Source organism: Balaenoptera musculus, chromosome 4 (genome assembly GCF_009873245.2).
Source record: "Balaenoptera musculus isolate JJ_BM4_2016_0621 chromosome 4, mBalMus1.pri.v3, whole genome shotgun sequence".
Lineage (NCBI taxonomy): Eukaryota > Metazoa > Chordata > Mammalia > Artiodactyla > Balaenopteridae > Balaenoptera > Balaenoptera musculus.
The window spans coordinates 118,695,060-118,722,000 of NC_045788.1; the positions used below are offsets into that span (position 1 = coordinate 118,695,060).

The 26,941-nt window shown below is 40.9% G+C and overlaps 1 protein-coding gene across 4 annotated transcripts in view; it reads left to right on the top strand.

Annotated features, from left to right (window-relative positions):
• CXADR (CXADR Ig-like cell adhesion molecule) overlaps nt 1–26,941 on the top strand; it is a 52,234-nt gene that overhangs the window by 10,789 nt on the left and 14,504 nt on the right. For 3 of the 4 annotated variants that reach the window (XM_036850822.1, XM_036850824.1, XM_036850821.1), the window contains exons 2-3: nt 20,702–20,868; nt 26,048–26,252. In XM_036850822.1, the coding sequence (XP_036706717.1) occupies nt 20,702–20,868; nt 26,048–26,252 (372 nt within the window). Of the gene's footprint in view, nt 1–6,514; nt 6,562–20,701; nt 20,869–26,047; nt 26,253–26,941 lie in introns of all 4 variants that reach the window. The other variant, XM_036850823.1, reaches the window with a different exon arrangement.

Below are 26,941 nucleotides of genomic sequence, written 5' to 3' on the forward strand. Positions count from 1 at the left end.
TAATTCTATTTTTAGTTTTTTAAAGCACCTCCATACTGTTCTCCATAGTGGCTGTATCAATTTACATTCACACCTACAGTGTGAGAGGGTTCCCTTTTCTCCACACCTTCTCCAGCATTTGTTGTTTGTAGATTTTCTGATGATGGCCATTCTAACCAGTGTGAGTTGATACCTCATTGTAGTTTTGATTTGCATTTCTCTAATAATGAGTGATGTTGAGCAGCTTTTCATGTGCCTCTTGGCCATCTGTATGTATTCTTTGGCCCATTTTTTGACTGGGTTGTTTGTTTTTTAATTTTTTAATAAATAAATTTATTTAATTAATTTATTTAGGCTGCGGTGGGTCTTCATTCTGCACGCAGGCTTTCTCTAGTTGCAGTGAGCGGGGGCTACTCTTCGTTGCGGTGCATGGGCTACTCATTGTGGTGGCTTCTCATTGCAGAGCACAGGCTCTAAGTGCGCGGGCTTCAGTAGTTGTGGCACGTGGGCTCAGTAGTTGGGGCTCACGGGCTCTAGAGCACAGGCTCAGTAGTTGTGGCACACGGGCTTAGTTGCTCCGCGGCATGTGGGATCTTCCCAGACCAGGGCTCGAACCCATGTCCCCTGCATTGGCAGGCGGATTCTTAACCACTGCACCATCAGGGAAGCCCTGTGCAAAGGTCCCATTTGTTTATTTTTGTTTTTATTTCCATTACTCTAGGAGGTGGGTCAAAAAAGATCTTGCTGTGATTTATGTCAGAGTGTTCTTCCTATGTTTTCCTTTAGGAGTTTTATAGTGTCTGGCCTTACATTTAGGTCTTTAATCCATTTTGAGTTTATTTTTGTGTATGGTGTTAGGGAGTGTTCTAATTTCATTCTTTTACATGTAGCTGTCCAGTTTTCCCAGCACCACTTTTTGAAGAGACTGTCTTTTCTTCATTGTATATCCTTGCCTCCTTTGTCATAGATTAGTTGACCATAGGTGCGTGGGTTTATATGTGGGCTTTCTATCCTGTTCCATTGATCTATGTTTCTGTTTCTTGTGCCAGTAGCATATTGTCTTGATTGCTGTAGCTTTGTAGTGTAGTCTGAAGTCAGGGAGTCTGATTCCTCTAGCTCCTTTTTTTTCCCTCAAGACTGCTTTGGCTATTTGGGGTCTTTTGTGTCTCCATACAAATTTTAAGATTTTTTGTTCTAGTTCTCTAAAAAATGCCGTTGGAAGTGTTGATAGGGATTGCATTGAATCTGTAGATTGCTTTGAGTAGTATAGTCATCTTCCAGTCCAACAACATGGTATATCTCCATCTGTTTCTGTCATCTTTGATTTCTTTCATCAGTGTCTTATAGTTTTCTGAGTATAGGTCTTTTACCTCCTTAGGTAGGTTTATTCCTAGGTATTTTATTCTTTTTGTTGCAGTGGTGAATGAGATTGTTTCCTTAATTTCTCTTTCTGATCTTTCATTGTTAGTGTATAAGAATGCAAGAGATTTCTGTGCATTAATTTTGTATCCTGAAACTTTACCAAATGCATTGATTAGCTCTAGTAGTTTTCTGATGGCATCTTTAGGATTCTGTACGTATAGTATCATGTCATTTGTGAACAGTGACAGTTTTACTTCTTCTTTTCCAATTTGTATTCCTTTTCTTTCTTTTTCTTCTCTGACTGCCGTGGCTAGGACTTCCAAAACTATGTTGAATGATAGTGGTGAGAGTGGACATCCTTGTCTTGTTCCTAATGTTAGAGGAAACGCTTTCAGTTTTTCACCATTGAGAACGATGTTTGCTGTGGGTTTGTCATATATGGCCTTTATTATGTTGAGTTAGGTTCCCTCTATGCCCACTTTCTGGAGAGTTTTTATCATAAATGGGTGTTGAATTTTGTCAGAAGCTTTTTCTGCATCTATTGAGAGAATCATACGGTTTTTCTTCTTCAATTTGTTAATATGGTGTAGCACATTGATTGATTTGTGTATTTTGAAGAGTCCTTGCATTCCTGGGATAAATCCCACTTGATCATGGTGCATGAACCTTTTAATGTGCTGTTGGATTCTGTTTGCTAGTATTTTGTTGAGGAATTTTGCATCTATATTCATCAATGATATTGGTCTGTAATTTTCTTTTTTTGTAGTATCTCTGTCTGGTTTTGGTATCAGGGTGATGGTGGCCTCATAGAATGAGTTCGGGAGTGTTCCCTTCTCTGCAATGTTTGGAAGAGTTTGAGAAGGATGGGTGTTAGCTCCTCTCTAAATGTTTGCTAGAATTCGCCTATGAAGCCATGTGGTCCTGGACTTTTGTTTGTTGGAAGATTTTAAATCACAGTTTCAATTTCATTACTTGTGATTGGTCTGTTCATATTTTCTATTTTTCCTGGTTCAGTCTTGGATGGTTATACCTTTCCAAGAATTTGTCTATTTCTTCCAGGTTGTCCATTTTATTGGCATAGAGTTGCTTGTAGTAGTCTCTTAGGATGCTTTGTATTTCTGCAGTGCCCATTGTAACTTTTCCTTTTTCATTTCTAATTTTATTGATTTGAGTCCTTTCCCTCTTTTTCTTGATGAGTCTAGCTAAAGGTTTATCAGTTTTGTTTATATTCTCAAAGAACCAGCTTTTAGTTTTATTGATCTTTGCTATTGTTTTCTTTGTTTCTCTTTTATTTATTTCTTCTCTGATCGTTATGATTTCTTTCCTTCTACTAACTTTGGGTTTTGTTTGTTCTTCTTTCTCTAGTTCCTTTAGGTGTAAGGTTAGATTATTTATTTGAGAGTTTTCTTGTTTCTTGAGGTAGGATTGTATTGCTATAAACTTCCCTCTTGGAACTGCTTTTGCTGCATCCCATAGGTTTGGGATCGTCCTGTTTTCATTGTCATTTGTCTCTAGGTATTTTTTGATTTCCTCTTTGATTTCTTCAGTGATCTCTTGGTTATTTAGTAGTGTATTGTTTAGCCTCCACGTGTTTGTGTTTTTTACGTTTTTTTCCCTGTAAATGATTTCTAATCTCATAGTGTTGTAGTCAGAAAAGATGCTTGATATTTCAGTTTTCTTAAATTTACCAAGGCTTGATTTGTGACCCAAGATGTGATCTATCCTCGAGAATGTTCTGTGTGCACTTGAGAAGAAAGTGTAATCTGCTCTTTTTGGATGGAATGTCCTATAAATATCAATTACATCTATCTGGTCTATTCTGTCATTTAAAGCATGTGTTTCCTTATTAATTTTCTGTCAATGATCTGTCCATTGGTGTAAGTGAGGTGTTAAGATCCACCACTGTTATTTTGTTACTGTCAATTTCCTCTTTCATAGCTGTTAGCATTTGTCTTATATGTATTGAGGTGCTCCTATGTTGGGTGCATATATATTTATAATAGTTATGTCTTCTTGGATTGATCCCTTGATCTTTATGTAGTGTCCTTCCTTGTCTCTTGTAACATTATTTATTTTAAAGTCTATTTTGTCTGATACGAAAATTGCTACTCTAGCTTTCTTTTGATTTCCATTTGCATGGAATATCTTTTTCCATCCCCTGACTTTCAGTCTGTATGTGTCCCTAGGTCTGAAGTGGGTCTCTTGTAGACAGCATATATATGGGTCTTGTTTTTGTATACATTCAGCAAGACTGTGTCTTTTGGTTGGAGCATTTAATCTATTCACATTTAAGGTAATTATCAATATGTATGTTCCTATTACCATTTTATTAATTTTGGGGGGTTTGTTTTTGTATGTCCTTTTCTTCTCTTGTGTTTCCCACTTAGAGAAGTTCCTTTAGCATTTGTTGTAGAGCTGGTTTGGTGGTGCTGAATTCTCTTCGTTTTTACTTGTCTGTAAAGCTTTTGATTTCTCCTCAAATCTGAATGAGATCCTTGCCGGGTAGAGTAACCTTGGTTGTAGGTTCTTCCATTTCATCACTTTAAATATATCATGCCACTCCCTTCTGGCTGTAGAGTTTCTTCTGAGAAGTCAGCTGTTAACCTTATGGGAGTTCCCTTTTATGTTGTCAGTTTTTCCTTGCTGCTTTCAATAATTTTTCTTTGTGTTTAATTTTTGTCAGTTTGATTACTATGTGTCTTGGCGTGTTTCTCCTTGCATTTACCCTGCCTGGGACTCTCTGCGCTTCCTGGACTTGGGTGGCTATTTCCTTTCCCATGTTAGGGAAGTTTTCGACTATAATCTCTTCAGATGTTTTCTCAGGTCCTTTCTCTCTCTCTTTTCCTTCTGGGACCCCTATAATGCGAATGTTGCATTTAATTTTGTCCCAGAGGTCTCTTAGGCTGTCTTCATTTCTTTTCATTCTTTTTTCTTTATTCTGTTCTGCGGCAGTGATATCCACGGTTCTGTCTTCCAAGTCACTTATCCGTTCTTCTGCCTCAGTTATTCTCCTATTGATTCCTTCTAGTGTATTTTTCATTTCAGTTATTGTATTGTTCATCTCTTATTTGTTTGTTCTTTAATTCTTCTAGGTCTTATTTAAACATTTTTTGCATCTTCTCAATCTTTGCCTCCATTCTTTTTCCCTGGTCCTGGATCATCTTCATTATCATTATTCTGAATTCTTTTTCTGGAAGGTTGCCTATCTCCACTTCATTTAGTTGTTTTTCTGGTGTTTTATCTTGTTCCTTCATCTGGTACATAGTCCTCTGTCCTTTCATTTTGTCTGTTTTTCTGTGATTGTGGTTTTCGTTCCACAGGCTGCAGGATTGTAGTTCTTTTTGCTTCTGCTGTCTGTCCTGTGGTCGAGACTTAATTTTAATCAGAAATGAAATTTGAGTGCTTTCCTGAGATGAGTATGTCTGTGTGTTCATGAGGGACGGGGGGAACGGGTGGGCCACAATCCAATTCATCAAATACTTAGAGAAAATCTATCTGTATGTTCACATTCTTAACTCCTCCCCGCTTTGGTTTTACATTATAATTTACACTTTCCCTGGTCCTGATTTATAAGTTATATGTTAAGTTTCTCATACAGAATCTCAATCCCTGTGGGAGAAGCTTGGGGGGTAAATAAATAATCTGTACATGTGGGTGAGACATTGTAATAGGTGCTTCAGGAGATACGAGGAAGATGCCATTCCAGTACTATTGGCATGCTTCAATCTGGAGGAGGGAGACTGACACTATTCTTGAGTAAATAAAACAAATAAGTAAGTAAATAAGGCGAGCAGGGTACTAATTTGAACAGATGTGTTATGTGATGTAAAACCATATGGTTTCTGATTATTCTCTTGGAGACCCACTGGCTTCTCCAGATCATTTCCCCCTTCACCTTGTGTACCACCCTTCAGCCCACTGCTTATGCCAAAAACTTCTGGTTGTTTCCCCACATGACCATGAAATGCCCTGCCTCATACTCACCCTCCCCACCCCCATCATAGCATTATCTTGGTATTTTAGGATTCTTGTCCTACAGTTCACTTTTCAAACATCTTTACACCACAGTTCCTTGATCCCTCAAACACAGTGATTTTCTGTGCATTTCACTTAGGCAGTCCTCTCCTTACACTTGGTTCTTCCTTTGAAATCTTGAACTCTATTGTCACTATTTCCCAGCTCTGTCAAATTTTCATCACACCTTGCTGTCAGTGCGATCTCCAGGCCCTTACCCACTTCCACCCTGCTTCTAGTCTTCCAGTTACTTTAAAACCAGAATTTCTTCACCAATCCTGCATCCCATAGTCAGATTTCAGCTCCCATCCCTGGTGTGGATCAATCCTATGGGCCAGTTTCTTTGCTCGCTCATGACTGGGGTGCACAGCTGAGAAAAAGTGCACATGCATAGCTGCATACATTAGGGAGACTGTTCTTATTTTCCCATTTGGCTAGACTTTTTTTTTAATTACATTTATAAAACATCAGAACGTTTTATATACACATACTATACACACACACACACCCCACACACACCACATATTACACATACGCACATATATGTATATATATTTCACTGTTTGGCTGCACAGCGCAGCTTCCAGGGTCTTAGTTCCCTGACCAGGGATTGAACCCAGATCCCGGAGTGGGAGCGCCGAGTCCTAACCACTGGACCACCAGGAAATTCCCAGAACATTATATTTTTAACAAAGACAAAATAAAAATAAATTTTCTGCCTCTAACTCCTTCAGTTCTTTTTAAATTCATTTTTAAATAGACCTTCTATTTGAAGTATGACATTCATACATAGAATAGCATGCAGTTTAGAGCATTATTTACCAGTTTACAGGTGAGAACATTATCACAAAGCAGACCCATCTATACAGTTATCACCCAGATCAAGATTTATTACATAACCCGCAACTCAGAAGTCCCCTCATGCCCCCTGCAGTCACTTCCTTCACTGTCTTCTGATTTCTAACAGCATAGATTAGTGTTGACACTTTATATAAATGTTATACAGTATAAGTTTTTTCTCCCTAAGCTTCCTATCATGCTTGTACAATTATTCCTATTGTGTAGCTCTAGTTTATTCATTTGCTTTGCTATATGGTATTGCATTGTGTGACTGTACCACGGTTGATTTACCCATTCTACTGTTTTTGTATCCATTCAGCAAGCCTGTGTCTTTTGGTTGGAGCATTTAATCCATTCACGTTTAAGGTAACTATTGATATGTCTGTTCCTATGACCATTTTCTTAATTGTTTTGGGTTTGTTTTTTGTAGGTCCTTTTCTTCTCTTGTGTTTCCCACTTAGAGAAGTTCCTTTAGCATTTGTTGTAGAGCTGGTTTGGTGGTGCTGAGTTCTCTTAGCTTTTTCTTGTCTGTAAAGCCTTTGATTTCTCCATCAAATCTAAATGAGATCCTTGCCGGGTAGAGTAATCTTGGTTGTAGGTTTCTCCCTTCATCACTTTAAGTATATCATGCCACTCCCTTCTGGCTTGTAGAGTTTCTGCTGAGAAGTCAGCTGTTAACCTTATGGGAGTTCCCCTTGTATGTTGTCATTTTTCCCCTTGCTGCTTTCAATAATTTTTCTTTGTCTTTAATTTTTGCCACTTTGATTACTATGTGTCTCGGCGTGTTTCTCCTTGGGTTTATCCTGTATGGGACTCTCTGCGCTTCCTGAACTGGGTGGCTATTTCCTTTCCCATGTTAGGGAAGTTTTCGACTATAATCTCTTCAAATATTTTCTCTGGTCCTCTCTCTCTCTTTCCTTCTGGGACCCCTATAATGCGAATGTTGTTGCGTTTAATGTTGTCCCAGAGGTCTCTTAGGCTGTCTTCATTTCTTTTCATTCTTTTTTCTTTAGTCTGTTCTGCAGCAGTGAATTCCACCAATTCTGTCTTCCCAGGTCACTTATCCATTCTTCTGCCTCAGTTATTCTGCTATTGATTCCTTCTAGTGTAGTTTTCATTTCAGTTATTGTATTGGTCATCTATGTTTGTTTGTTCTTTAATTCTTCTAGGTCTTTGTTAATTCATTTCCTGCATCTTTCTCAATCTTTGCCTCCATTCTTATTCCGAGGTCCTGGATCATCTTCACTATCATTATTCTGAATTCTTTTTCTGGAAGGTTGCCTATCTCCACTTCATTTAGTTGTTTTTCTGGGTTTTTTCTTGTTCCTTCATCTGGTATAGAGCCCTCTGCCTTTTCATCTTGTCTATCTTTCTGTAAATGTGGTTTTTGTTCCACAGGCTGCAGGATTGTAGTTTTTCTTGCTTCTGCTGTCTGCCCTCTGGTGGTTGAGGCTATCTAAGAGGCTTGATGGGAGGCTGTGGTGGTGGGTAGAGCTGACTGTTGCTGTGGCGGTCAGAGCTCTGTAAAACTTTAATCCACTTGACTGTTAATGGGTGGGGCTGGGTTCCCTCCCTGTTGGTTGTTTTGCCTGAGGCAACCCAACACTGGAGCCTACCTGGGCTCTTTGGTGGGGCTAATAGCAGACTCTGGGAGGGCTCATGCCAAGGAGTACTTCCCAGAACCTCCGCTGCCAGTGTCCTTGTCCCCACGGTGAAAGAGAGCCACCCCCTGCCTCTGCAGGAGACCCTCCAACACTAGCGGGTAAGTCTGGTTCAGTCTCCCCCAGGGTCACTGCTCCTTCCCCAAGGTCCTGATGTGCACACTATTCCGTGTGCGCCCTCCAAGAGTGGGGTCTCTGTTTCCCCCAGTCCTGTCGAAGTCCTGCAATCAATTCCCACTAGGCTTCAAAGTCTGATTCTCTATGAATTCCTCCTCCCGTTGCCGGATCCCCAGATTGGGAAGCCTGACATGGGGCTCAGAACCCTTCACTCCAATGGGTGGACTTCTGTGGTGTAAGTGTTCGCCAGTCTGTGAGTCACCCACCTAGCAGTTATGGGATTTGATTTTACTCTGATTGCGCCCCTCCTACCGTCTCACTGTGGCTTCTTCTCTGTCCTTGGACATGGGGTATCCTCCTTGGTGAGTTCCAGTGTCTTCCTGTCAATGATTGTCCAGCAGCCAGTTGTGATTCTGGTGCTCTCGCAAGAGGGAGTGAGAGCACGTCCTTCTACTCTGCCATCTTGGTTAATCTTCTCCAACCCATTCTACTGTTGATGGACATTTTTTCCCTCCAGTTTTCTGCTGTTGTGAAAAATGCGGCTGTGACATCCTCAGGCATTTGTTTTAGTGCACGCATACATACAGTTCTCTAACTATGACTGGCTTTCTGGGGTCTTATAGATTATACATCTGTGTAGCTTTAGTTGATGCTGCCAAACATTTTCAAAAGTTAATTGTAGGACTTCCCTGGTGGCGCAGTGGCTAAGAATACACCTGCCAGTGCAGGGGACATGGGTTTGAGCCCTGGTCTGGGAAGATCCCACATGCCACAGAGCAACTAAGCCCGTGTGCCGCAACTACTGCGCCCACACGCCTAGAGCGCGTGCTCCCCAGCAAGAGAAGCCGCCGCAACGAGAAGCCCACGCGCCGCAACGAAGAGTAGCCCCCACTTGCCACAACTAGAGAAAGCCCACACGCAGCAACGAAGACCCAACGCAGCCAAAAAAATAAACAAACAAAATAAACACACACACACACATAAAGTTAATTGTACCAGTTGACACTCCCATCAATAGAGATGAGAGTTGCTCCACATCCTCATCATAGCCTTTTTTCATTTTGTCTGCTCTGGTGGGTGTGTAGTACCACATCATTGTAGTTTTCTTTTTAAAACATTTTTATTATGGAAAATTTCAAATAAATATGAAACTAGAAAAAAAATGGGATGATAAACCATATATCTTTGCTCAGCTTCATCAGCTATCAGCTCGTCTCCGTTGGACTCGTGGTACCATTCTGCAGTCCTTTGATTCTTCTCCCATTCCTCTTCACATAGTTCAGACTTGAACCAGTCTCCAAAAACCCCTCTACCCACATTTTTTTCTGCCTCTTTTATTCTAAGTAAATGCTCTGTGCCTCCTCTGTTACAGAGGAAATGTCCTTCCCTCGAATCTTATTTAAAGTTGTCTTATCCCCTGTTTTCTAGGTCTCGTTGTCTCCTGGGGTCTTGATCCTTCACTCTCTGAATGTTCTGTTCTATGTATTTTAACCTCCCATTCTATTTGCTCTTTCCTTTTGAGTTATAAACATGCTCTACATTTCTTATTTTGAAACAGCCTTTCCTTGACCACACAGCACACTGCTATCTCCTACTCTTGGGAGCCACGTTCCTCAAAAGAGCAGTCATTTTCTGTCCCTGCTCACATATTTCCACCTCTGTAGTTAGAAATATCCCATTGCACCCTCCCCCAACCCCGAGCCTTCAATAAATCAGATTTGGCCTAGGTCACCAATGAGGTTCTGATTGCGAAACGTAGTAGATACATGTCAGTGTCCTTTATTTACATCACAGATTTTGAGTTCTTCCTATATGGAAGGCTCTGCTTAGTGTGACGGATAAAAGATTAAGACACTTTCCCAACGCTACATGAATTTATTTCTAGTAGGAATGACAGGCTTGGAAGGTGACAGTCAATTGTCATACTGGATACTCTCTAATTTATTTATTTATGTTTGGGTGAAGTAGAAAAGAACAGCTTTATTGCTTTGCCAGGCAAAGGGGGCCACGGCAGACTAATGCCCTCAAAACTATGTATCCCCACCTGGAGGAGGTAATGAGGAGTTTTATAGTAACGGTTCAAAGAGGAGGGCATGGTCAGCTCATGGACATTCTTCTGATTGGTTGGTAGTGAGGTAATTGGGAGTCAGCATCACCGACCCGGTTCCAACTGGTCTGTTTGTATGCAGCACACAGTTAACTTCTACGTGGTAGGGGTTTCAGTATCTGGTCTCAGGACTTAATGAACCTCAGGTTCTTGATGTCTCATCGCAGAAAGAATTCAGTGAGAGACAAAGTGATAGGATAGGTAAGAAGTGGATTTATTGAGAGAGAAACACACTCCGCAGACAGAGTGTGGGCCATCTCAGAAGACCAGAGGGTCCTGGATACTGCTTATTGAAAGGATGATACCAAGTTGTGCTGGAACTGTTCTAAGAGCTTTACATGCATTATTTTATTTAATTTCTATAAAGAAGTAAGCATTGTTACTGCTAATTCCCATTTTACAGAAAAAAACGCTAAGCCTTTATTTGGCTGTGTTGGGTCTTTGTTGCTGCCCGTGGGCTTTCTCTAGTTGTGGCGAGTGGGGGCTACTCTTCGTTGCGGTGCGTGGGCTTCTCATTGCCGTGGCTTCTTATTGTGGAGCACGGGCTTCAGTAGCTGTGGCTCGCCGGCTCTAAGAGCGCAGGCTCAGTAGTTGTGGCACACGGGCTTAGTTGCTCCGTGGCATGTGGGATCTTCCCAGACCAGGGCTCGAACCCGTGTCTCCCGCATTGGCAGGCGGATTCTCAACCACTGCGCCACCAGGGAAGCCCCAACGTTAATACTTTAAAAGGCTAGAAACTTGCCCTGGCTAAGCATTTGGTAAGCTCAGTTTGAATTTGAATGGAGATCTGACTTCAGAGCCGATGCTATTTGTGGGCAGAACTGCTTGCATAATTCAGTCTGCTCATATGTCAGAAATGTCTGCACTTGCTGTGAGGTGAACTCAGAGAACTGTCGCTACTGCCTTTGAGTTGTGCAAGGAGGGGAGGGGATGGATGTTGGGGGAAGGCTTCTTGTTGGTTGCTTGATTGATGGTCATATGTAGGACATATTTAGATCTGAAACAGATAATTTACTAACACCATTTATTTATGTTTGAGCCCTAGAGAAACAACATGTCCAAAGTGATAGAGCTTTTTTGTGACAAACTTGACAACAGATCCTGGTCTGGTATTTATTTCTCTGTTTAAAAAAAGGGTCCACCCAAACTCCTGAACCATGTGCTACCTAAAATGCTGTCTTCTTGGAAATCTAGTATAGGAGAGGAATAGTGTAAATCCTGAACCCTCCTTCCATCAAGGTGATTGGAATGGGGTCTAATAACTTACTGTTTTACTTTGTAGTGATTTTTAAAAGGATATGTCTTATGTCTGGGGCTGTTGACTGGTGGACTTCTACTTGCAGGACGAGTGTGGCTTGGGAGCCAATCTGCCTAGATTTGTATCTTGCTCCCATAGTAGCGTAGATACCTCTCAGTGTCTCTGTTTCTTCACTGTAAAATCGGGATGATCTTAGTACCTCTCTCAGAGTTGTTATGAGGCTTGAAAGAGTTAATATGTGTAAAATATTTTGAGAAGTGCCTGGCACATAATAGGTACTCAGTCATTGTTAGTTACTATTTATGGTTAAGATGATGGTTTCCTCATTTCCGTCTCAGTTTATTTCCTGGGCACTTGCTTTTTGATTTCTCACTTGGGGTGGGGAGCTGAGAATTGATATTTTAAAAACAGCATAGAAAAAAAACAGCATTAAGTAAGTATACTTAATGTCATTTCTCATTGTTATTATCTGACTGTAAGTATTATTTTCTTAGCTCTAAGTACATATTAACATCCTGTATTGAGTAACACATGGGAATTAAACAAAAACTCCTAGACAGCAAAGAGTGTAATTTCTATCTACCTTCTGGTGTTTTCTTCTCTTCCCCAGCAATATTTAAAGGCCTAGTTGGGGTAGTTAACTAGTGTTAACATACTTAAAGTGTTTTTCTTTTTCCTTTCTAGAAAGAAACACTATTTAGGTGAATTTTAAACATTGCTAATCCCAAAACAACTCCCTGGTGAGAAGGAAATTGGCAGATTGGTGTTAGGGTCAAGGAAATGGTCTAAATAGCTTGGCAGTTGCATTTTTGCAACATTTAAAACAGGGTTTAAAGTATCCCAGTGACTTGCTTGCTAACCCAGACATCTGATGTGTAGTATTTGTTGTCAAACACACACAACAAAATTATACTTGTCATGATCAATCCCTTAAACATACCACTTCCTGATTTTTCCCGTTTATTTTTTAACATTGTTCTCATGAATTATTATTGAATGTTACTGTGTTTTTATGTAAGGTTCCTGAATTCTATATTCTGAATTAAGCAGGACAATTGAACGTCTTCTCTATTTAAAATAGTAACCTCTATGACATACTTTGACATTTCTCACAAAAGTCAATATCAAATACGTTCTTTGTAACAATTGACATGAAGGTCATCATAACATACCCCTTTTCAAGAAACCAAAGAAATATGCAAGACTTCTGGAATGTGAAGTTAAATTATTCTTATTTTTATTCCTAGTTTTTCTTTTTTGTTAATATCTTTGGAATGACTCCAGATTTTCTTTCTTTTTTTTTTTTTTTAAATTTTTGGCTGTGTTGGGGCTACTCTTCATTGCGGTTCATGAGCTTCTCATTGCGGTGGCTTCTGTTGTTGCGGAGCATGGGCTCTAGGCACGCGGGCTTCAGTAGTTGCGGCATGTGGGCCCTAGAGCATGTGGGCTTCAGTAGTTGCGGTGTGTGGGCTCAGTAGCTGTGGCGCACAGGCTTAGCTGCTCTGCGGCGTGTGGGATCTTCCCGGAAGGATCGAACCCGTGTCCCCTGCATTGGCAGGCGGATTCTTAACCACTGCGCCACCAGGGGAGTCCAACTCCAGATATTCTGAGAAACCACACATTGGGGTGTAACATTTTTCTCATTTTGCTTCATGTTGTTCTAGAGATAGATAGACAAGCAACTTTTCTTCATCCCTAGTTGTGATTTTAGAATATTCATGAATAAAAGTTTTTCTTAATGTCATATTTCTTTCATGTTAATATAACTATACTTAGGGACTTCCCTGGTGGTCCAGTGGCTAAGACTCCATGCTCCCAATGCATGGAACCCGGGTTCGGATCCGTGGTCAGGGAACTAGATCCCATGTGCTGCAACTAAGAGTTTGCAGTTTGCATGCTGCAACTAAGACCTGGTGCAGCCAAATAAATAAATAGATAAATAAATAGGTAAAATATTTTAAAAAATGAGTGACTGATGAGGTAGGCTGCTTTAAAATATATATATATAACTAAACATAAAGTTGCATACACATTAATTTCTTACCACATTTGCTAACATTTCTTGTAACGTGAATATTAAAGTAATAAGCATCCGTCTTTGCTCCTGTTAGCATACGACCAGGCTTGTTCAGCTCCCTCTGAGCGCCATATATCTCCAGTGACTTCACTGTTCCTTTCCTTTACTTCCCTGGATGCACAGTCTTCCCGTGGCTCTCCTTCCCATACTTTTCCCGAAAGGTTTCGTGGTCCTCTCTCCCATCACCACTCCTCTTTCAAATAGCTCCTTCACCTTCCCTCTGCTCTGAGCTCCCGCCCTCCACTGGAACTGAGCAGTTTCGTCCAAGGCAGGTCTGGGGTCTTGTTGAATTAAGGCTTGGAACATGCCCTCCAGAGATGAAACCCTGACACCCTTGTTAAGCAAGTGAAAGTATGTCCTTAAGGGTAGGGACATGTAAACAACTACCTTCAGTAGAGGTGCAGGTTGTGTAATTGAGAGGAGGAAGCAATTAACACTGCCTGTGGGGATCTGGGAAAACTTCGGAGGAGGCCACAGGTGAGAGGTACTTTGAATGGCTGCAGGTGCTTTCAGTGGGAGAAAGTGGGCCTTTCAGACGAGGGAAACGTGCACAAACACAGGTGCTCCGCAAGTGTGCGCTTAACTCGTCTTTTCCCCTTTGGTGCTTCCTCTGATTTCTTTGATTTCCTTCTGTGATTGGTTCCAGACCAGGACACTTTCATTGTTGTGGTTCCACCTTTAATAGAGAAAAGTCTTAACGTATTTTCACCTACTTTTAGCCACATTACATCTTGTTAATTTTTCTCCACTATTTTGAAATGAAACATCTTTCATTTCTGGTAGATCCTCTGTTTCCCTTCTCTTACACAAAGGTCTACTTGTGCCTGTGAGTTTTCCTTTTCCTTTTTTTTTAAGCTGAGCACCAGAAATTTTGCTAGGCAATCAATGATAATCAAGAAGCTTTGGCTTCTAAATCAAATGCGAAATATTCCACTGAGGGTATAGGGTAGGAAGGACACACAGTGAAGAAGCAACCTCAGTAAAACAGGGTAAGTACTTGTGATGGAGGCCTTATCAGCTGACTGAGGAGTCCATTGGATTCAGTCCATATTTGGGCACAAAGAAAGAATGCTTTCTGGGGAAGTGCCTGACCCGAGACCAAAGTAGTAGAAGTGATTCCGAAAGGTGGGATGGAGCAAGGAAGGTAGTGTTGTAAAGCGTGTGGGTGCTCCGTGCTGCGGCACGCGGGGAGAGCGGGTGCTGAGCAGCCAGAGGTGGGGAGACGCCTGCTCACGAGGGGCCTTGAGGAGGATAAAGGTGTCTGAACCAGGGAGGGGCTGCCAGGGGTGTTCAGACATGGCAGTGGTATAATTTCAGAAACAGCTGTTCAGAGCACACGGGTGAAGCGTGGAGGTGGTCAGAACGAGGTAGAGTGGGTGCCGGGAAGACAGCAGGCTCAGCCTGTGGGAGAGATGGTAGTGGCCTGGACATAGAGAACAGTGGTTGCATTTGGGAGATTTTAATTTGACGCCAATTCTGCTGTGTGTGGGGGCCCCAAGGAATTCTTTGACACCAGCTGGGTGTTCTGACATCATCCACCCGGAGGTAGCGTCAGACTCACAGGTTCATAAGGGCTCGGTTCTGCGAGCCTGCCACCCCGCCCACCCACACACTTCAGATGCCAGTTCTAATCCTCTAATCACATGATCGCCTCCCCAGGCAACCAGCCCATCCTTAGGTTCCTTAGGAGTTCTCTAAAAGTCCCCATTATCATAACAAAAGACACCTTGATCGCTCCTAGGAGCTCTGTGCCAGGCCCTGGGACACAGACCAAATATATATGTGTTATAAATCAGGACATCAGAGTTGCATTAAGGAGGTACCTGTTCTTATCAAATTAGGGCTCCGCCCTTCGACATAATCACCTCCTTAAAGGCCCTGTCTCCAACACGGTCACCTGGGGGGTTTGTTAAGGCTTCCCCAAGAACTATGATGGGACACGATTCAGTCGCTAGCACAGCCCCCCCAGAGTATTATTATACTTGTATACTTATTATTAAACGTGTATGTTAAAGGTCATATTCTTTTTGAAAGATCTAATTTGATTAGATAACTATCTTTGCTGTCAGGTAAATGGGATTAAACCTGGTGGTGGCAGTGTTTAGTCGAACTACCATTAATGTAAGCGGGAGTCGATTTTACTACCTGAAAGCCATGTTTTAGTCAGGTACTTTGGCTGGAGTGGGCTCTTTCTGGCCTAGTGTGTTTGCTCTAGTTCTTTGTCCAGGTAGGAGAGCTTGGATTTCTTACCCTAATTCTCCTGCCTGTTATTAGGCATCTAGGTCGTTTTCGGATGCTGCCTTTTGTTGGACATTGGGGTCGTTTTCAGATAACATGCTTGCACATATTAGGTCTTGTGAGTTCAGCCTCAATTCCTCAAAGTGGGTTTGCACATTTGCATTTCACAGGCCTCCTGTAGTGTTGGTCCAGTAAGTTGGACTCGCCCTCCATGGGTGCTGCAATATTTCCAACACTTTTCCTTAGCTTGGCTCTTTCTTTTTCCATTCTCTTATACAAAGGTACTTGGGCCTGTGAGTTTGCTTTGCCTGTGCTGTCCCCAGCATATTGTGACCTGCTTACCTCGGGCATCCAGAATTGCTTGAATGCCATTTGATTCTGTTGTAACGAAGCATTTCATTGATTGCTTAGATCTCTATACGGCTTATGTAGGAGCCTCTCTCTCCACCCAGGTGAAAACACCTCGCCCGTCACTGCTTGAAAGATCCCTGTGCATATGCCATCTTTGGTCAGACTCCACATTTAGTGTCTTGCTTGTATAGATAAATATGTGGCAAACATGTTTCAGATCATTCCTTTTGTCTCATTTCCTCAGTGATAGAATAGCAGAAAACCTTCCTTTTGTTCAGCAAGTTTTGTTGAAAGCTAAATGGTGATTTTTTTAACCTAAGATTTTTAATATAGTTAAATTTATGGGGTTTTCTTCATAGTTTTTGTGTTCTCTGTTTTGTGTTCTCTAGTTTTCTTTAAGACTTTCCTCAGTCAAAACCTTATCAAAAATTCTCACACATTTACTTCATTTCTTTTTTTAATCAACTGTAATGTTTCATGAGCACGTTCCGACTTCCTATGATTTTAAGATTGACAGAAGGAAAAGATAGCTGAAGACCATCCAGGTTAACGTGTAGCTTAAACTTGAAAAGAAATGAAAGAAATAAGGCAGGTTATCAGTTGCAAACGTTGCCTGCCTTCTAGAGGAGTACTGCCTGCCATGCTCTCCAGTTCTGCTCCTTTCTGACGGTGGAAACAGATCGAAGGCCTTGGCAGAAGATGACAACATCAAAGCTGAAAAATACTCTGATGAATTCATGTCATTTTGATGCTCAGATAGAAGTCAGACTGGGCAGAAGAGAGGTTCCACAGACTCAAGTGATTTGGAATTTGGAGATTAGAAAAAGCAAGCAGAAAACCGGGAGATGTTATTTCAGTCACTGCCAAAAAGGGACATGATTCAGTCTGTTTATTTACATAATCCAGTGCTGAGCACTTATTAACAGGACCCTCCAAGTACTTGTGGTTGATCATGTGCTGCATATTTCATCACATTCTGAATATGTTTGAATAAAATTATAAGAAGATGTGTTATTTGACTTAGTTTTGAGACCATGTTTGAACTTACAAGTAGTCTGCAAGTTAAACTATCACTCAATTTGCTGCATAAATAGAATTGGGCAGTGTTAAGAATATCCAGAGACACTGCCTGAGACCAAGTGTCTGCCTTTTGTCTTCTACAATTTGTGACTGATGCATACATCAGTGCTTGAAAAACTATGCCTTCGTGCAGAGAGGCCCCTTCAGTGTTGCTAGGAAACCCAATAACTGTTTTCTACCATCTTGAGATTTTAATTCATTTCTAGTGCAACACAATGAAGAGCAGTTGAATGTTTTAAACATTTTTGGAAAAAGAAATGCTGAAAGCCATTTAAAGTCTGTTTAAAATTTCCTTTAGCAGTATACATATTAAGGAAATCTCATTATAAAGCTCACCTTTCTTAAAATCTCAGTTGTGAAAAATAACTAACAGTTTGATATCTATCCAGATCATTTTTATACACATGTAACTGTTTTCTAAGATACTCTTTAAAAGAAAAGTAATTTTTAATGTATCAAAGAAGAAAGAATGGATGTTACTATCATGAAAACGAAGTTACATTTAATTCTAATGACTGTAGTATAAGTACTGAGAGCATGAATTAGGAGAATTTAAACTGTTACTCATTTGATATCTAACTGATGCCTCTAAACTTTTCATTTGATTTTTTTATAAAATAAAAGCTCTAGAAGCACAGAGTAACCAGGAAGTTTTAATTGTTTTTTTTTATAGCAAATTTTCATTCTTACTTATATATTTTTGCCTCCATATTTTTGGGCTGTGTCTTGATTTGTTTGAAATGGAATTCTCATCCTGGACTGTACTTAGATTGTTCTTATCTTACATTATACATATGGTATTCATACCCAGACAAATGCAGACAATTGTAGGAGCTATAGACAGGAGATCTTCAAGTAGCAGGACCTTCTGGCAGATTAATGCTATTTTTCAACATTTCTAAAATTCATCAAACTTATAATCCAGTCACCAGTTATTTTCTACTAATGTGCAAGGAACGCAACAGAGGATAAAGGTATCCACAATTTCTGCTGACCCTGATGGAGCTAATGGTGAATCAGGGCATGCATTTTAAAAATTCACTTAAAATTACAAGGTAGTATGGGAAGATAAGCTCATCGATATCTAGAAGATGGGACAAAAACCATGGAGCCTGAGTTTATAAAAGGAAAAAAAAAAAAAGAAAGACGATAGTATACGCTGAGTGCCAAACGGGTTATAACGGATAGCAGAAAGTAAAGTACTATGAGTGTTACTAGGAAGACGGAAGGAAAAATCATTGTAGGCTGGAGAGGTAGCAGAGTGCCTGAGTGAATGAGGTAGGAATGGAATTGAGTTTATTAGAAATGATAGAAAGTATTTATTCAGGGGATTGAATATCAATCAGGAGAAATAGTTGCGATTATACAGATACCTATCAAATCATACCATCTAAAATAGAAATGTGCACATGAAATGGAGATTGGAGTAGTATGGACTTCTGGGGGGATGGTAAGTGGTCCATTTGGGCTGAATCAGTGGTTTTGGGTGGCATATCAATCTTTGCCGTTTAACAGACCAACCCAAACTTTAGAGGCTTTAAAAGAACAATCGTGTATTAGCTCATGATCCTGTCTAGGGTCACTCCTGGAGCTGCAGGCAGCTGGTGTGGACTGGGCTGGTGTTTTAGGGCAGCTGCAGGTTGGGTGCTTATAGCTGTTGGTGTCTGACACCTCAGTTCTCTCTATGTGCAGCAGCAACGCCTCTTGAAGCCTAGCCTTGGGACTGGCTCAGCAGTACTCAGGCTACTTTCTATTGGCCAAAACAAGGCCACCTCTGATTTAGGGGAGGGCCTGCAGAAAGTCTGTGTCCAATTTTAATTTGCTGTTTGATGAGTGCACTTAAATGTGATAAAAGCCTAGGATGGTGCCTGAATATAAATGGTCTTGAATGTAACCTGACTTTTCTTTCATTCTCAATCTATTGGCTACAACCTTACTAACATTTCATTACAACTGATAGTCCGCGTGTATTAAGCCTCTTCTAAGAGCTAATGGAAAGGTTCATGTGATGGATAATAATATAATTCTTCATTCTGGTTTGTTCTTTTGGAATGTGTCATTTGAAAACCAGCAACAAAATCATCATTATGGAGAATTAGGACTTGGATTTACTTTTAATTTTGCTCTGTGTTTATTTTTATGGTGTGAGCAGGGGGATGGGAAGTGGGGGAGAGAGGAAAGCCCCATGTATCATAATCTTTGTGCTTGGGGCCTCTTCCAGGTCATCATCCAGCCCTGGAAGTCAGGGTTGGGTGATGTAGAGGCCCATGTTGTAGAGCTGCTGAATGGAAACCAGTGTATTCATTTGAAACTTCAAATCTGCATACGTTACACATTTGACTTTACCCATAAGAAAATGTTGGGTTATCATAAGAAAAACATACAGTGACAGACTAGTGTGGTTCAAACTTTTATAGTGTAAATAGTAAAAAAGAAAAAAGTTTTGTGTGATAGTTCATTTACAGACTAAATTTGCATTTTATATTAAGTTGTTGGTTGCTCAAACTGTAATCTTTATTGTAAGACATAAGTAGTGAACAGATCTATGTGTGAATTAAACTTGGTATTTTTTCCCTTATTGGTAAGAAATAGCATCATTTTGCTCGTAGTTAATTTCCATCTTTTATGCATGTAAAAGATACTGATTTTGTTACAGTAAGTCGTTAGCCACAAGGAGGAGACTTTTTTTTCAATTCTTATGGGGTTGCAGTGGGTTTTAGCCATCTCTCTCACAAACTCAGTTGGAAGAAACTATGTTGGAATTTTTGTTTGGGGCTCAGGACATCTATTTTTGCTTTTATAGAGTTTTCAAATATTGCCATCCAGCATTAGTGTGATCTAAGTGGAAGTTTCATAGAATACAAATTTGAGAATAGGTTATGGAATTTTATGATGTCCTTTAAAAAATGATATAATAAATATGTCTGACTGTTTTTCAGAAGGGAAATAAGAAGGGACAAACAGTAAGAAATGTCTTAAAGATAATATTGAGGTCAATTATTTGGTACATTTAAAAATATATAAATTGACAGTTTCTTCTCTTTTTGAATTGTCATCAAAATTTATTGCTTAGAAATATTTTTAAGCATTCAATAAAAGTTACAGAATCCAATTTAAAAAAAATTTGGAATTACAGAAGCCTTGGCAGAAAACGTGTCAAAATTCATCAGCATGTGCCCCAGTGATGGGAGTTCCAAGTGTGTCCCTGGCACCATGGAAGCGTGAATTAATGTGGCCTTGAATTAGTATGATGTAATTGACCTTTCAGAGACTCTAGCCAGGTTCAGTTTTAAATATCTGCTTGGATAATAGAAATCCTTTACTAGGTTCTTATAATTCATATGAGAATGCTGGTATTCCATATAATGTTGGGAACTTCCCAGTGTTCTGAAAGGAAATTGTATTGAATAAGATGGATATTAATATTTGTCATTCTATTTCTACAGAAGCACAAACTTAAAAACTGGGGACCGCCGAGTGGGAATTTCATTACTCTGGTCCCAAATAAAATCCTGTTTCACCCACATCCCGTGCTCCCTCTGAACCGCTGAGGTGTGCTGAGTGTGCTGCCAGCCTGAGAGCAGATGCTCAGTCGATATACATGTTTCATATTCTAGATTTCACTGGAAGTTTGAGTATCACTACTCCTGAACAGATGATTGAAAAGGCCAAAGGGGAAACTGCCTATTTGCCGTGCAAATTTACCCTCGGTCCAGAAGACCAGGGACCTCTGGACATCGAGTGGCTGCTATCACCAGCTGATAATCAGAAGGTGGATCAAGTGGTATGTGCTGCTTACTCGGCAGATGCCGGGAGCTGGTCTTCGGTGTCTGTCACTGTGCTGATAACGTGTGGGGGGACCTGGGGAGCTGCGAAGAAAGGCATAGCTTATGGTGTAGGTGAGGAAGGCAGGTGCTGTGGAAATTGAGGACACGTATGTAATGGAGTGAAGTGGATAATAAGTGACCTCCAATTTCAAGGGGAAGAAAAGTCCACCAGACTTCTTAAAGAAGGCTGCAAGGAAGAAGAGGAACTTGTGAACGTTCTGAAAATCTGGACTTAAGTGTATGTGAGCCAGGGAGCAGGGGAGGCGTATGTGGAGCAGGTATGACAGTGCAGCAGGAATGTGCATAATGTGTTAGGGGATGCCTGGTAAACTAGGCTTTGAGAAAGGTTAGGTAGAATTGAATTTTTACATTTCACACAAGGATTCCATTACCAGTATAAGGGTCAAGTCTAACAGTGTAATGAAGGTACGTATTATTACAGTCTGCTTTCCATATTTTTGCAAGTTAAATATCCTATACATTGAATTCCTTAAAAAACAAAACAGCAGTCGGCCCTTCGTATCTGTGGGTTCCCCATCTGTGGATTCAACCATTCATGGATTGAAAATATTCGGGAAAAAAAATTCCAGAAAGTTCCAGAAAGCAAAACTTGAATTTCTCACATGCCAGCAACAATTTACATCGCATTTACATTGTATTAGGTATTGTAGGTAATCTAGAGATGAGTTAAAGTATATGGGAGGGTGCATATACTTTAAATCATCTCATAAGTGTGCTACCTTGTATGAGGGGCCTGAGAATCTGTGGATTTTGGCATCTGAGGAGGGGAGGGGGAAAGGGAGGAGGTCCTGGACCACCCCCATCCCCACCCCCACCGTGGGTACGGAGGGATGGCTGTATTATTTTTTTTTTTATTTTAATTTTTTTTAATAATTAAGATCTAGTTTTTTTTTTAAATGTTTTCAGTTTTATTTATTTATTTTTGGCTGCATTGGGTCTTAGTTGCTGCGCGCAGGCTTTCTCTAGTTGCAGCGAGCAGGGGTTACTCTTCGTTGTGGCGCGCGGGCTTCTCATTGCAGTGGCTTCTCTTGTTGTGGAGCACGGGCTCTAGGCACGCGGGCTTCAGTAGTTGTGGCTCGCGGGCTCTAGAGCGCAGGTTCAGTAGTTGTGGAGCACAGGCTTAGTTGTGGAGCACAGGCTTAGTTGCTTCGCGGCATGTGGGATCTTCCCGGACCAGGGCTCGAACCCGTGTCCCCTGCCTTGGCAGGCAGATTCTTAACCACTGCGCCACCAGGGAAGCCCCGGGATGACTGTATTATTACAGAATTTTTTCTAACTACAAATTAATAAGAGCCTAATGTAGAAAACTTGAAAAGCCAAAAGTAACACAAAGGAGAAAAATTGCCCAATAACCTTGTTACTTAACCAGGTTCCTTTGCCTGACTTGCAGCAAGACAAATGTTGAAAGACAAGAGCTGAGATGCCAAGGTTTGCAGCTGAGAAAGAGTTATTCACAAGGCAGCCAAGTGAGGAGACAGAACAAATCTCAGACCTGCCTCCCTGAAGGCAAGGGGCTTGACATATATATGAGATAAAGAAGCAGGGTGGTCTTAGGCATGGGGAAAGGTGTTTGGAGGTAGGGAAAGGTGAGGTCATCAGTGTTCTGTGCAGGTATATCTTAGTTACCTGCTTTTTCTTGAGATTCATGTTCAGAAATGGAGGCACTTAGCATGATTGAGGGTGGCGTTTTCAGCCCTCTGACGTCAAAAGGTCATTCAATGGACACCTGCCCAAACTCAGTTTTAGGGTCGGTGGTCCCAACCAACCTTAGCCGGCTTGAACTGGACAGAAGCCAACTCCCAGTCCCTGGAAAACAACTTAAGCCCCCCAATCACTATGTGACCCATACATCAGCATTATCTATAAAGGTGGTTAAGGAGTTAAAAAATAATTAAGGCGAACTGGGTCAGTGGAGGTAGGGTACAAGTGGAGGGGTTTTGAACAAGCTGTGCTCTTATGTGCTGTTCTCTAAGACAAGCTCAAGAATTCCTGTTAGTCACCAGTTTCTGTTAACCCTTTGGGGCACGATTTCAACCTCATCTCCAAATACACATATCACGCTTTGCCTTTTAATGGTACCAGAGTATTCCACTAATTTAGAGTGCTTCATATTAGCTTCGCCTGATATATTTAATTTAAAAAAATCAGTGTTAATAAATTATATTAAACCAGGGAGAGAAAAAGAAGTTCAAATATTTGAAGGAATATTATAATATATATAATATATTTGGAAGAGAAATTTTTACTTATGGTCCATATTAAAGAAGGGGTTATCCAGCCGTTTAATGGCTGAATCAGTGCAGTTAGGTAATTAACTATTTTTGGCAAATACAAGCAGTCTGTCCATGATGTATTTGTGAAGAAAAAAATTAAGGTGCTTTCCCAAGTTGTAGATGTCTAGGGCCACCCCCTCCAACGATCTATCTCTGCCCTGATTCTGGTACTAGAACTTCCTTCTCTCCCCCTAAGCAAAATAAATTGAGCCTGACTCATCCTGTGTACTCAGCCCAGATACCCTGTCCCCTCCCATCTTGTTCTTCATCCCCTCTCTCTTTCCATGGCAGTGCCAGCAGCCTGAGCGCAGGCTTCTACCTGAGGTCCTACACACCCCGGACTCCCTTGCCAGTGCAGTGCCCATCCCCCTTTAGAGTCCAGGACTCTGGTTCCATGGTTAAGATGCCTGAATGGAGAGCACAGGTCATAAATGCTTCTGGCTTAAGACTCATGGGTGAAGCCCTGTGACCAGGTACGTCTCGAGACCAAGAAGTCCAGCGTGCCCTGTAGCCTTGCGTTTCCATTCATGTAAGGAGAACCCAAGGACTTCTGTGCTGAGTGGGAGGCCCAGCCTTGCTGCCTACAGGACTTGTGAGACAAGTGTGAAACTAGGGACTGGGTTGAAGTGTCCATTTCTGGGTTAGAAGCCTAGCCTCTAACCTAAAACACAGTAAAGGAAAGACCAAAAGAAAGAAGGGCTAGGGAGAGATTGATGCAGAAGAGGATGCTTACATAGAATTTCAGCTACATTATAATGCTCGCTAAATCCTTATTTTAATATTCTTAAGCTAGCAGGCAGTGCGGTGGGGGACTGGGCTGGAGAAATTTCCATCCTCATTCCCTGTGTGATCTCTTTAGTCAGCAAACAGTTACCATGAACTGTGCACTTACTGTGTGCTGGGCAGTGTTTTATATACTTTAATTATATATACTTATTTAAGCCTTAAAACAGCATCCCGGAATGAGGATGATTATACATGTGAGGAGGAGGGAAATGAGGCCCAGGGATTTGAAGGAACATGCCCAGGGTCACGCAGCTGGCAATAGACACAGCTGGGGGTCTGAACCCCGGTCTCTCTGACCTTGCCCCACCCGCCACCCCCCAGCCCGCACTTGATTATCCTCTGCACTAACGTGTACTACCTCCTCTGTTCCTCATGTGTAAAATAGGAACAAGTACACCTGCCTCAGGATTGTGGTACGAATCCTCTGCAATACTGTATGCATTAGCATTTCGTAAGCCTGTAAGTCGTAAAGAAATGTTTATAAAGTCAGTCAGTATACAGTGCCAGGCCAAATGGATCTGGTTTGCATCTCAGCTGTGTGGCTTTGGGAGAGCAGGTCTGTGACAGCCTCTGCTTTCCTCAGGTTAAAGGTTAAATGTGGATAGAGCCTCCATCGCTGCTGGGTTGTAAAGAGGAATCAAAATTGCCTGGTAAATGTTACTTCCCCATTTCTTAACTACTGTTTATAAGACTGTTTTCATGGGAAAACATAAAGTGAGTTTACAAAAATGACTGACAGTGGAGACACATTTTATTTGTCAGGCCCTCCTTGAAAGACTGCTGAAGTGTGTGTGTAGCAAAATGAGGGACTGACCTTTGTGGCTCAGGAGAGTCCACAGTGTAATATAGAGGAAGAGACACTGTCTCATTTGAGGAATTCTCCACGTTGCTGTTGTCAAGCGGCTGTGGGGAGAAGATGGAGCAAAGTGATGGCTTGTTTTACGGAGTAAGTCAGCTGTGGACCCTTCGACTGCTTCTTTTATTAGCGAACCGGTATTGAGTGTGTCTGCAATGCAGACACTTTATACAAGCAAAAGATCTTTAGTGAATTGGGGGTGGGGTCCGCATGGTAGGGGAGGTGATAATAGAAGAACCCAAGTCTGTGCCCTGGAGAAATTCCTACAGATGGCACTGGCTCTGATCTTATTGTTCATAATAAACATCTCAGATAAAAAATTATTTGCAGGATGTAGACTGTAGTTGTCTTTTCTGATTATTATTTGACTTTGGTACCACTGCTCTTTGGCCCTTGGGTCTCAGATGGCCAGAGTGAAGGATTTTACTAGCGAATGAAAAATTATAAAGTGTGTTCAATTAATTTTAGTGATAGTTAGAGATGACTGTTATAAGTTCTCTTCCAAGTCAAGTTTAGCAGAATTTATTTTCCCTCTAAATCTAGCCTTTAGTTATTTCCATCAAAGCCCCTAACAGTGGTTCAGAAAACTTAGTGGAATTAGGAAAGGTCTTTGCTCTTAGTCACAGATTAATTGGAAGGTCCTGTTAACCTGGCCGGGCACACACATCTTAACAGGTTTATTTTATTATTTTATCCATTAGAGTCTGGAACCTTCGAGTGCCTCCAACTTAGTATATTAAGACAAAAAATGTTGGTTTTTTTTGTTTTTAAGTTCCACGGGTAAATTATCATAAGCCCTTTTTGGGGAGTAGTGGTGGTTTGTACCTGATTTTATACAGTTGATTGGCATACTGCATCCTCTGAGGCAGCTGAAAATAGAGTGTATCAGAATTCACAAATCCATGCTCTTGCGGTCACTCACCGAATGGCTCTCTGATAGAGGGCTACATTACTGAATCATGTGGCGGTCTTGGTTTCCCCATTTACAATGACAGTGTGTGACCATACTTAAGGATCATATTGTGGTTTCCTTTTTCTTAACCTGTGATTTGAATAACTGTAGATTCCTCATGATACTGTGTTCTTATTCTTTTTTTTTTGCATCCTACAGTACCATGGTGTATCCAGAGCTCCTTTAATGAGACAGAGAGTTTGCTTGCTTGTTTGTTTTTTCCTTGTCTTATCTTGGCTTTCTTTTAGATTATTTTATATTCTGGAGACAAAATTTATGATGACTACTATCAAGGTCTCAAGGGACGAGTACATTTTACAAGTACTGATCTCAAATCTGGTGATGCATCAATAAATGTAACAAGTTTACAGTTGTCAGATATTGGCACATACCAGTGCAAAGTGAAAAAAGCTCCCGGTGTTGGGAATAAGAAGATTCAGCTGACAGTTCTTGGTAAGTTATTTGTAATAATGTTGCTTATTAACAGGGTGAGTGGTCACAGTACTATAGTGGCAGCATTTATGTGAGACAAAGCTTAGGTTTTTTAGAGTAATAATTTTAAATACTTGACATAATTCTAATGTCCTCTAATAGCATAAAACATAAAGCTACCTTTTTTTTTTTTTTTTTGGATAGGAAAAATAAGCGACCAACTTCTTTGTGAAGTTCATGAAAGCATTTGAAAGTAAACGAAGGAGTTCTGTGATATGGGAGAAGAACCCAAAAGCAGGAGTTAGGGGATCCAGGCTTTTCCCATTGTTCTCAGGTTTGCCCTGAGAATTAAATAGAACCTCTTCATTACCTGGGCCTCAGCCTACATTTTCGAAACATAAAAATAATTATCGTTAAATCTCTTTGCAGTCTTATTCAGCTCAAAATTGTGACGTGTGCCTTAAGCTTTTTCGAACTGCATTTCCCAAAGAATAAATGAGGTTCCTATGATGAATAATTGGAGCATTTAGAACGGAGAAGACGAAACATGGTAGCTGGAATATTGCATTGGCGTAAGGCCTTTAGACCTTAGATAGTCCTTTAACCTCCGTGAGCATCACTGTTTTTCATCCTTAAAGTGAGGAGATTAGACGGGTGGCCACTAAGATGCAGCAGCTCTCCAGGGTAGTTAAGAAGGAGATATGTATAAA